A 12283-nucleotide genomic window follows, 5' to 3' on the forward strand; every position below is an offset into this window, starting at 1 on the left:
AGGCAATGGGGGAGTCTTCCATACCCCAGCCTCAACCCCACCGCAGCCAGCCTGTCCCATCCTGGACCGCCCCCTGCACTGTCACCGGGAGAGGCTGCTCCTCTCTTGCCATCTCCGACTCAACCCCCGCCCCCGGGAAGACACCACCATCAGCCCCATCCCTCCAACGAGTTATGTCCCACAAACACCTCCCACACAGTGACTGAAGCAGGCACATGGGTTTCTTTCAACACTTTATTTTCAATGACTTTGCCCAAGGCACCAGGCAGGCTCAGGCTGCCTGGGCTGTGAGGGGGCCTGGCGTCCTAGGGTCGAGGCCCGGGGAACCCATGCCATGCTGGGCAGCTACTGCCAGCCCGGGGCCACTTGGGATATGGTGGTATTCCCAAAGAAGCCGCTGAGCAGTGCGTTGTTGTGGATCGCCATGTCCAGGAGCTCCGGAGTGATGCGCCTGCGGCCGATTTTCTGGGCCTCGTTGCCCGCCAGCTCCAGGACGGTGGTGGTCAGGTACTCGATGATGGCCGCCAGGTACACGGGTGCGCGTGAGCTGAAGCGCTGGGCATAGTGGCCTTCCCGCAGGAGGCGCTCCAGGTGGCTCACAGAAAAGGACAAGTCTGCTCTGGTAGACGGGCTGCGGCTGCGGTTGCGGTTGCGGTTGCTGTTGCTTGTGCGGCTGTGGTTCCGCCTCTGGTGATCGGAGGGCCCTTCACGGCTCCTTTGCCCAGACATGCTGGGCGTTAGGTGCACTTTCTCCAACCGGCCTAGCTCTGCAGTGCGGTCAGGTGCGGTCAGGTGCGGTCAGGTGCGGTCAGTTGCGATTCGCCAGTTGGTCTCAACCGCTCAAGATAGCCAGTACAGAGGCTCCCGCTCAGTGTTCTAACGACCACGGACCGGCCCCTCATTGGTCGAGGCACAGGCTCTGTGACCTACAAGTTCGGTGAGGTCACTGCTTTCCCATTGGCCCCGGCGGGCCTGGGCCTGCAAAGAAGGGGCGCTGGTGGCACCCTGCTCACCTTTGCTCACTGGACCCTCTCTTTGAGGGAGCTCCCACTTCCCACTGGACCAGAACCTTGTACAGAAAAAACAGCAAACATGTATGACCCAGTGGCACCAGGTGTACACTCGTTGGACGGCCATCACAACTATCTAGCTGTTGTGAATGGCACTGCGGTGAACATTCTTGTACAGGGTTCTGTTTGAACACCTGTTTTCAGTTCTTCTGAGTATACAGCTAAGGGTGGAATTGCCAGGCCATATGGGAATTCTATGTTTAACTTACTGAGGAACCATCCAACTGATTTCCACAGTGGCAGTACCAATTTGCACTCCCAACAACAGTGTATGAGGGTCCCAATTTCTCCATACCCTCACCAAAACTTGCTATTTCCCTTTTTGTTTTGCTTATAATAGCTATCCTAGTGGGTGTGAAGTGGTATCTCCTGGTTTTGATTTGCATTTCCCTCATGGCTAATGATGTTGAGCATCTTTTCAGGTGCCTCTTGGCCATTTGTACAACTGCTTTGGAGGAAGCAGATGCACTTTCAAATCCTTTGCCCATTTCCTAAACTGGGTTGCTTGTCTTTCTGTTGTTGAGTCGTAAGAGTTCTTTATGCATTCTGGAAAATAGGCCGTTATCAGACATATGATTTGCAAATGTCTCTCCCATCCTGTAGGTTGTCCTTTCACTTTCTAGATAGAGTCCTTTGGTGCACAAACGTTTTTGATTTGGATGACATACAATTTGTCTTTTTTTCTTTGCCTTTTGTGGCTGTGCTTTGGCTCTCATATTTTGTAACTGTTGCCCAATCCAAGGTCATGGAGATTTGCATCTATGTTTTATTCCAAGAGTTTTATAGTTTCAGCCCTTAACTTTAGGTCTGTGAGCCATCAGAGTTAATATTTGCACGTGGTGTGAGATTGGGGTCCATATTCATTCTTATGCCTGTGGACATCCTGTTGTCCCAGCACCCTTTGTTCAAGATATTTTTCATTCTTCCATTGAGTGGTGTTGACACCCTTATTGAAAATCAACTATTTATACATATATGGGTTTATTTATTGTTCCAACTTTTAAAACATTGACCTATAATTTGTGTATCATTATGCCAGTGCCACACATTTTAGGATTGATATAGCTTTGCAGCAAGCATTGAAATTGGGAAGTGAGAGTCTTCCAACTTTGTTCTTTTTTGAGATTGTTTTGGCTATCTGCATCCCTTGCACTTCCATGTGAATTTGAGGATCAGCTTGTCAATTTTCACAAAGAAGCCAGGTTAGATTGTAACAGGCATGGCACTGAGTCTGTATATTGCCTTGGGGATTGTGACCATCTTAACAATATTAAATGTTCAGTCCACTAACACAGGATGCCTTTCCATTTATTTCAGTCCTCTGGAATTTCCTTCAGCAATGTTTTGCAGTTTTCAGAGTAAAAGTCTTACACGTCTTTTGTTAAATGCATTCCTCAGTATTTTATTCTTTTGGATGATACTGTAAAAGAAATTATTTTCTTTTTAAAAAACTTATTGCTGAAAGTATTACAGATGTCCCCCTTTTTCTCCATTGACCCCCTCCACCCCGCACTTGCACTCCCCCAGGCCTTCACCTCACCACTGGCTGTGCCCATGGGTTATGCATATATGCATATAAGTTTTTCAGTTAATGTCTCCCCACCCACCCACCCCCGCCTTCCTTAACCTCGTTTTTTGGATTGTGCATTGCTAGTGTATAGAAATTTAACTGGTGGTTGCACATTGACCTGGGTTCCTGTGACTTCGCTGAACTCCTTTATTGTATATTCAAATAGGTCCTTGTGTTTTTGGTGTATTCTTTAGTGATTATATATATATATGAACATGTCATCTATGAATAGAGACAGTTTTATTTGTTCCTTTCCAATCGGAATGCCTTTTATTTATTTGCCCTGCCTACTTGGCCTGACTAGAACTTTGAGCACAATGTTGCATAGAATTGTCAAGACCAAACACTCTTGTCTTCTTCCTGATGCTAGGGAGAAAGCACCCAGTCTTTCACCATTGTGAATGATGCTATCTGTGGTTTTTCATAGGTGCTCTTAATCACATTGAGTAAGTTCCCTCCTATTCCTATTTTGTTGAATTTGTTTTCGGGAAAGGGTGTTGGAATTTGTCAAATGCTTCCCTTTCCCCTACATCTATGAGATGATCTTGAGGTCCCCCACCCCCTGCATTCTGTTAATATGGTGTAATACATTAATTGATTTTCATATGTTACATTCATGAGATAAATGCCACTTGGTCAGAGTGTATAACAAATGGCCCATAAACCTTTTGTTCAACGCACAGGTGTGGATCAGGCAAGCTGCTTGATGGCAAGTGTGTGTGTGTGTGTGTGTGTGTGTGTGTGTGTGTGTGTGTGTGTGAAGGGATGTGTAGCATGAAGAGAAGCCGAGACATTTTGGGGAACCTGCTATTAGTTTACTAAGGCTGGAGAGTAGGGTGCCCATGGGAGAGTGGTGGTTGATGTGGCTGGAGAAGAGTCTGGCAGGAACCAAGACACAGAGGTTCTGGTATGCTGTGCTCAGGTTTTGGAATACCCCGTAGGCTATTGTGAGCTCACTGTGGTCATTAAGTTCTAGAGTGGCATGACCTGATTTGTTTCCAGAAAGATCATTCTGGCACCTGTGTGAAGAATAGAACAGAGAGAACTGAGATGGGAGTTAGAAAGCTGCTGCAGTAACTTAGTCAAGAAATGATAGATATTTTAAAATATGTCTTTATTGATTTCAGAGGGAAGGAGGGAGGGAGAGAGAGAGGTAGAAATATCAATGATGAGAGAGTCATTGATCGGCTGCCTCCCGCACGGCCCCTACTGGGGATCGAGCCTGCAACCCGGGCATGTGCACCCACCAGGAATCCAACCTCCATCTCCTGGATCACAGGTCGATGCTCAACCGCTGAGCCACGCTGGCTGGGGGAAATGATAGATATTTTAATTAAGATGATGGTATTGGTACATAACTCCACGGGACAAATTCAGTTTTAAAAAATAATTTGGCCGACAGATTTTTAAAAAAATATATCTTTATTGATTTCAGAGAAAGGAAGGGAGAGGGAGAGAGAGGTAGAAACATCAATGATGAGAGAGTCATCATTGATCATCTGCCTCCTGCACGCCTGCAACCCGGGCATGTGCCCTGACTGGGAATGGAACCCTGATCTCCTGGATCCTAGGTCGATGTTTAACCACTGAGCCACGCCCAGCAGGGCTAAGCTGACAGATCTTAGAGGGGAGGGCTTTGGGAGGGATGGGAAGAGATTAACCAAAATTATATGCATATATGTATAGCCCAAGGAATGGGGGAAATCTGTAATACTGTCAACAATAAAAAATAATAGTAAGTTGGTTAGTGAAATGGCACATAATAGGTGCTTGCTACATATTTCTGATACCATTGACCCTAGCTGGAGACTTGTTGATTTTTTTATTCATTCTTTCAACAAATCTTTATTGAGTGCCTACTCTATGTTTGGGACTGTGGTAAGCATTGAGGAAATACCAATGAGCAATATAGATCAGGTTCCTGCATGTAGTCTGATGAAAAATATATAGACAAGGAACCTGACAATTAAAAAACACACAACACTATATTGTGATAAGTGCTATGAGAAGGGAAGTTCAAGGTGCTATAGCAACAATAATTTACAAGGAGTTTGGTGCTTGGGACATATTCCTGGAGAAGTTGGTGTCCAAGCTGAAGAACAAATATAAGTTAGCCAAGTGAAAAAGTAGGGCATTAGTGGGGGAGAGGGAGGAAAGCTCTGGCATAACTCCTCGAGTGCAGGGTGAGGTGACTACAGACTTTGGAGCCATTATTGGATATATGGGCTAAAGGAGAAGGTCTAGGTCTTGGTGGGCAGATGAGTTCAGTTTTGAGTATGTCAATTTGAGATGCCCGTGGGATATCCAGATGGCGATGAAGGATAGATGGTGTGGGATTTCAAGAGAGAGAGAGGTCAGGGCTGGAGATATAGATTTGAGAGTCATTAGGATAATTCTTGACATGGATGTAGTAGATCATGCAGGGAAAGTGTATAGAGAGAACATAGAAGGGGACCAAGGACAACTTCTCTTAAGGGGCAGGCAAAAGAAGAAAATTCTTGGAAGGAGACTGAAGGAGTGTCTACACAGAAAATAAGAGAGGGCTGAGAGAGAATCAAACCAGAAAGAAAAAAGAGCGAAGGGTCAGAAAAAGACAGATTTCCTTTTGATTCTTTCTTATCTTTTCCATCTGGTCTTTCATTGTGTCTACCCTTTCCATGAAAGTCCTTAACATAGTAATCATAGTTATTTTAAGTTTCCTAACTGATAATTTCAACACCTGTGCCATATGTGAATCTAGTTCTCACGGTGCTTTGCCTCTTCAAATTGTGTTATTTCTTGCCTTTTAGCATGTTTTTTAATTTTGTTGCTGTTGTTAGAGGCCAGGCATGTTGTATAGGACAGTAGATACTGAGGTAAATAGAACCTTAGGGTGAATATATCAGTCTGACCAAGAGATGGGCCCTATCTGATGTTTGTCTCTGTGAGTAACAGAGGCAGTAAATTTCTCTAGTGATCTTGTTTTTCTCTCCCCTCTTGGTCTTGGCCCTTCCCTTTGTGCTGCATCTCAGAAACACTCTGCCTCTTGCAGCTTTCCCAGCTGTAATCCACTTTTATTTTAACTGGAAGCTTATTAGCTGGATGTAGTGTGTGGGGAAAGAGGGCATTCTCTTAATCCATTCTTTGGATTAAGTGTCAGTCTTTGGACTGTACAGTGGCCCTATGCCTTGGGAGTGTGGCCTTCACAATTATTTTTGTCCCGTTATTGGGTGTTGTGGCTTGAACTGTATGCCCCCAAAAGATGTGTTGAAACCCTAACTCCTAGTGCCTGTTAGTAAGACCTTATTTGGAATTAGGGTCTTTGAAGGTAACCAAGACAAGTTGAGGTCATACTGGATTAGGTTGGCCCTAAACTCAACAATTGATGTCCTTATAAGGAAAGAGAGATTTGAAGACACAGGAGAGACACAGGGAAGAAGGCCATGTGATGCTGGAGACAGAGAGTGCACTGATGTTTCCACAGGCCAAGGAACATGAAGGATTGTCCACAACCACCAGAATCTAGAAGCAAGGAAGGGCTCTCTCCTAGAGTCTTTGGAGGGAGGATGGCCCTGCCAATGCCTTGATTTCAGATGTCTAGCCTTCAGAACTGTGAGAGAATAAATGTATGTTGTTTTAAGCCAACTAGTTTGTGGTAATTTGTTATGGCAGTGTTACAGAGCTCATACGCTGGGATAAAGCTTTCCCCCCCTCTTCCACCTAATACCTTTCCTGGCTGTAGCATTTCCAGTCTATGTCTTTGAAACCCTCTCCCTTGTACAATGAGGCTTTTTTTTCCCTTCCTATTTTTTCTTACATGATACAGGGAGATAAAGTGGGGCTGGAGCAAGGCAGTGTTCCCTTTCCCTAGCTGGGATGACATTTTATTTTTGTCTTTCTTGCAACCCGTAGGATAACCTTGGAAACAAATGGCTAGTGGTCCTCAGAAAGTATTTTCAGTCCACATAAAAAGTATCTATTATTGCAAAACAATGTGATTATATTTAATACTATTGAACTGTACACTTAAAAACGGTTAAGATGTTAACTTTTATGCTGCTGTTTTTTATTACAATTAAAAATAAAGGATTTGTCTCTACACATCTTACCAAGACGATCTTCATGTTGCCAAGCAAAATTCAGAGACTTGAAGTCTGTATGGTGTCAATGGATGGTTAATGGAAATAAGCTTTTGAAGTTGGGCTGTTGAAGGGCCCAATGTATGACTCTTCCCTTCAGCAGGTTCTGGATCCTGCTTTGTATGTAGGACAAACTGTGGCACATCCTAGAAAATTCAACAATAAGAAAGAAGAGTTAGTAACAATATAAAACAACTTTCATGAGGCCGATGGAATACACTACAGAAAAAACTGTGGAAAAGAACAGTTTAACTATCTCAACTACACAGGATTAAACAAAGAAGAAATTCTGAACAGCTAAGCAAAAGTAGCCTATAACCGTTACTTCTGCTTATTCACCAGCCAATCTGATTTTATGCCTTGCAATATTGCTTCTACCCCACTATCTAACTGAGGTGGTTCTATTTATTTATTTAAAACTGTTTATTGAATTTATTGGTGTGACATTGGTTAATTAAATTATATAGATTTCAGGTGTACAATTTTATAATAAAACATCATCTGTATATTGTATTCTGTGTTCACCACCCAAAGTCAAGTCTCCTTCCATCACCATTTATTCCCCCTTTACCCTCCTCTACCTCTCTCCGCCCACCCCCACCCCCCTTCCTTTCTGGTAATCATCATACTGTTTGTTGTCTGTGTCAATGAAGCAAACAAACAAACAAACAAATGAAACACCCAACAACAACAACAACAACAACAACAGAACAAAAATACTGAGGTGGTTCTATTTTAAAATTCACTAATTTTAACCTTCTAACCACATATAAGCATTGGTTTTCAGGTTTCATCCTTCTGGGCCTCTTCACTTGTGATAGTATCAATTGCCTTCTCCCTGACTCCTTGGAACTTTCTTTTCCACTCATTATGTGTGATTGTGGACAAGTTACTAAAACTTTCAGTGACTCCATTTCCTATTTTGTAAAGTGAGGACAATAATAATACTTATCTCATGGGTTTAGTATGAGGAGTAAAGTACTTAGAACTGTGTCTGTCCCATAGTAAGATCTATATATGTCAGCTGCTATTATTATCACCATCATAATTATTATGGCTATTGTTAGAAATAAATTATATCTGTTAGTAAAAGCATCTCGATAAACCTGCTTGGCATTGGGAACTCCCTGAGTGTCATGGTTTCAGAAAGATTGATAAAAACAACTTCATTTGTATAAGACCTTAAAAGGAATTAATTTGTCTTGTGTGAGGAGAGAGGAAAAGGCAAGCAGCTGCGGAGAACCTGAATGGTGCTTGATGTGAGCCTTCTCGGTAACCTCTTAAGGTCACTAAATCCACAAACTGCTTCTTTTGAGCAGATGTGTGCATGCGTGTGTGGTTTGAGCTGATGAGGGGACTGAATTGCATGTTGATGTGGGGGAAACCAATCACATACCAAAGTCCATAGCTAAAGACATAATAGAATTTGCTGATGACTAAGGGGAGGTTCTGACATAACAGGTTAGTAAATCAAGAACTAAAGTCAAATTTATTGAGATTTTATGGGTGGTAGCAAAGAGCAGAGCATAGAGAGACCCCTGCTGGTACCTGGGTTATATTTATTTTCTCCATAGGCCCTTGTTTCCCAAACTCCTACCTATAGGTATTGTCTAATACAGAGGCTATCGAATTATGGCCCATGCCTATTTTTATATGGCCCACAAGCTAAGAATGAATTATCTATATTTTAAAGGGTTGTAAACAAAAATAAAGAAGAATATGAGACCAAGACCACACGTGGCCTCCAAAGTGAACAATACCTGGCCCTTGGAGTAAAAAAAATTCCAACCACTCACCTACTGCTCCATTATTTTCTCTCCCCACCCACCCCATCACCCCTGCCTTCCCTCTGAGATTCATCAGTTTGTTGCATGCTTCTGTATCTCTGGATCTATTTTATTCGTTGGTTTATTTGTTCATTAGATTCTACATATGAGTAAGATCATGTGATACTTGCCTTTCTCTGACTGCACAATACTCTCCAGGTCCCACCATGCTGTCTTAAAGGGTAAGGGATCCTTCTTTTTTACAGCTGCATAGTATTCCATGGCATAAATATCCAAGAAGATGCTTGATATGATTTCAATCTTCTTGAACTTGTAGAGGCTGGTTTTGTGTCTTAGCATGTGCTCTATCTTTGAGAATGTCCCATGTGGACTTGAACAGAATGTATATTCTGCGGCTTGGGGGTGAAATGTTCTTTAAATGTCAATTAAATCCATCTGTTCTAGTGTGTCATTAGGAGTCACTGTTTCCTTGTTGATTTTTTGTCTGGAAGATCTATCCAGTGAAGTTAATGGGGTGTTAAAGTCCCCTACTATTGCTGTCGATCTCTTCTTTAAAGTCCTCCAGAAGTTTTGTTTTGTTTTGCTTTGTTTTGTTTTGTTTTGTTTTTTTGGGCCTGTGTGAGTCTTTTGTTCTGAGGTGGGACTCTTGCAGACAGCATGTATTTGGGTCTTGTTTTCTTATCCATTCGGCGACCCTATGTCTTTTGATTGGGGCATTTAATCCATTTACATTTAAGGTTATTATTGATAGGTACTTATCTATTGCCATTTTATTTCTTTATGTCTATGTTTCTCTCTTTCCATTTCTACTTCTTATTACAACAGTCCCTTTAACGTTTCTTGCAATGCTGGTTTTGTGGTAATAAACTTCTTTAGCCTTTTTTTTTGGTCTGGGAAGCTCTTTATTTCACCATCTATTTTGAATGATAGCCTTGCTGGATAGAGTAGTCTTGGTTTTGGATCCTTGCTTTTCATTACCATGAACACTTCATGCCATTCCCCTCTGGCTTGTAGAGTTTCTGATGAGAAGTCAGCTGACAGCTTATGGGAGCTCCTTTGCAGGAAACAGCTTGCTTTTCTCTTGCTGCCTTTAAGATTCCCTCTTTGTCTTGAATTTTGGCATTTTAATTATGATGTGCCTGGGTGTGGGCCTCTTTGGAGTCTTCTTGCTTGGGACTCTCTGTGCCTTTTGAACTTGTGTGACTTTTTCCTTCACCAGCTAGGGAAGTTTTCTGCCATCATTTCTTCAAAGTGTTTCTGTAATCATTGCTTACTTTCTACATCGTCTTCTACTCCTATGATGCAAATATTGCAAGGTTTCATGTTGCCCCACAGCTCCCTTAAGCTGTCCTCCTGCTTTTTAATTGTTTTTTTCTTTTTCTTTTTGGTTCTCTGATTGAGTGATTTTTTTCTACCCTGTCTACTAATTCACTTATGCAGTTCTCAGCTTCCCCTAATCTTCTGTTTATTTCTTCCAACATTTTATGTCTACTATGTCCTTCTTAATTTCCTTCATATTTTCCATTTGTTTTCTCATGTGGTTGAGTTTCCTTACTATCAGTATTCTGAACTCTATATCTTATACATTGCTTCTCTCCATTTCATTTAGCTTTTCTTCTGCAGACTTCTCTTGTTCTTTCATTTGGGGCTTTTTTGTCTTCTCATTTTGACTGCCTGTTTGGATTTGTTTTTATGTATCAGGTAGATCTGCTAGGACTCCCAGCCTTTTGGACGGTCTCTGGTGCAGGCCGATGTCAGACTCTGTTAGTGACTGGCCTTGAGTACCCTGTTTGAAGTTTTGTGCATGCCACAGCTTGTGGTTTATGCTGTTGGGACTGTGTGTTTGGACAGGACCAAGATGTGCACCAAAGTCTGGTTTTCCAAGCCCTGGGTCCAGATGTAAATCAGGTGAAGACCACTGTTCAATTCTGAATCAAATACTCTTCTCCCTTCCATTGGATTATTACCCTCCACAACCACTCTTAAGCAAGTATATTAATTCATTTCGTCATTATTTCACCCAACATGTATTACCGAGTATGTGTATAATAGGTACTTTCCTAATTACTGGGAATATAAACATAAATAAGTCAGCAATTTCAGGTACCATTCAAGAAACTCACTACCTAGTTGCGAGGAAAGACAAATATTGGGTGAGAACCAATACTGTTTATGATAGTTATAAACACAGAGTACAGTGAAAAAAGTACAAAGGAAAAAGCAGTTAGCTATGCTATGCCTTGGAAAACTGGAATGACTCCATGTGACCAGAGTTCTTTGTAGAAGTCATTGTTTTGTATTTACTTACAAAATAAAACTCACTCATTTAAAAAGAAAAAAGGAACAAAAACAATCTAAATAACCCAGAAATATATAAAATAAAAAGGTGAAAGCATCCTTCCCTCATTATTTGCCATTCCAATTCCTTCAGTGAAACCCCATCAACAATCAACAGTTTGGAGGACCAACTTCCAGATCACACAGTTGAAACCTTCACACTGCCATGCATCCATACAAGTTTTTGTGTGTGTATGTGAACATAGTTTTCAGATCACTTGGGTAATTACTTAAGAGTGCTATTGATGAGTGTATGCTTAAGTGAAATCATATGTTAGTTGTGTTATATTTTTTAATTAATTTTTTTAGAGAAATTTTAGGTTACAAAAAAATTGAGGGAAAGATACAGAAATTTCCCATATACTCCATTCTCCACACCTGCATACCCCCTCTCCCCCGTTATCAACATCCTGCACCATAGTGGTATGATTGTTACAACTGATGAACCTACATTGACACAGCATTATCACTCAAAGTCCATAGTTTACATTAGGGTTCACTTTGGTGTTGTACATTCTATGGGTTCACACCAATATATAATGACATATCCATCATTATACTATCGTACAGAGTAATTTCACTGCTGTAAAAATCCTCTGTACTCTGTTTATTCATTCCTTTCCTCGCCATGAGTTCTGAAATGCAATATTTTTATTTCTCAGTCAGTTAAGAATATTTCCTAATTTCTAATGTGATTTTTAAAATTTGACCTACAGGTTATTTAAAAATATACTACTTATGTTTGGGAGATTTTCTAGTTTTCTTTTTATTATTATTTTCTAACTTAATTTCACTGTGGCCGAAAAAAAAAATTCAGTGTAACTGTAATTGTTCAAAGTTTTTGAGACTTGCTTTATGGCCCAGTATATCATCTATTTTTCTGCACACAGAAAAATAGATGCATTCTGTAGTTATTGCGTTTGTTCATCTGCATACTGTGTCAATTCGATCAGGTTTGTTAATATTATTGTGCAACTCTTTTATATATTTGTTGGTTTTGTTTGTATTCCATCAGTTCATGACAGATATGTGTTAAGATCTCTGATGATAGCTGAATATTTTGGACATTTGTCACTTTTTGCTTTGTACGTTTTGAGTGTTAAGTGTATATAAATTAGAATAATTTTATCATTTTGGTGGATTGCCTCTGTTATCAGTATAAAATATCTCTGTCTAGTAAAGATCTCTGCTTTATATTATGTCCAATGTTAACATATCTACATCAGTTTTCTTTTGGGTAGTGTTTGCAATGTGTACTTCTTCCACCCTTCTACTTTTGATCTTCTTATATCCTTATATTTAACTTAAGTCTCTTATGAACAGCACATAGATTTTGTTTTTTAACTAGTCTAACAATCTTTGCCATTTAATTGATGGGTTAATTCCATGGATAAGTTATAA

General features: G+C 41.0%; 1 protein-coding gene across 3 annotated transcripts in view; it reads right to left on the reverse strand.

Moving 5' to 3' along the window:
* Positions 1-213: 213 nt before the first annotated feature.
* LOC107540218 (histone H2A-Bbd type 2/3-like) overlaps positions 214-12283 on the reverse strand; it is a 55221-nt gene continuing 43151 nt past the window's right edge. For 2 of the 3 annotated variants that reach the window (XM_087829305.1, XM_087829304.1), the window contains 2 exons: positions 6729-6904; positions 214-2490 (listed from right to left, as the gene is read on the reverse strand). In XM_087829305.1, coding sequence (XP_087685431.1) covers positions 346-729 — 384 coding nt within the window. In that variant the 5' untranslated portion in view covers positions 730-2490; positions 6729-6904 and the 3' untranslated portion in view covers positions 214-345. Of the gene's footprint in view, positions 2491-6728; positions 6905-8715; positions 8827-12283 lie in introns of those variants that run through there. The other variant, XM_087829306.1, reaches the window with a different exon arrangement.

Source organism: Miniopterus natalensis, chromosome X (genome assembly GCF_054644295.1).
Source record: "Miniopterus natalensis isolate mMinNat1 chromosome X, mMinNat1.hap1, whole genome shotgun sequence".
Lineage (NCBI taxonomy): Eukaryota > Metazoa > Chordata > Mammalia > Chiroptera > Miniopteridae > Miniopterus > Miniopterus natalensis.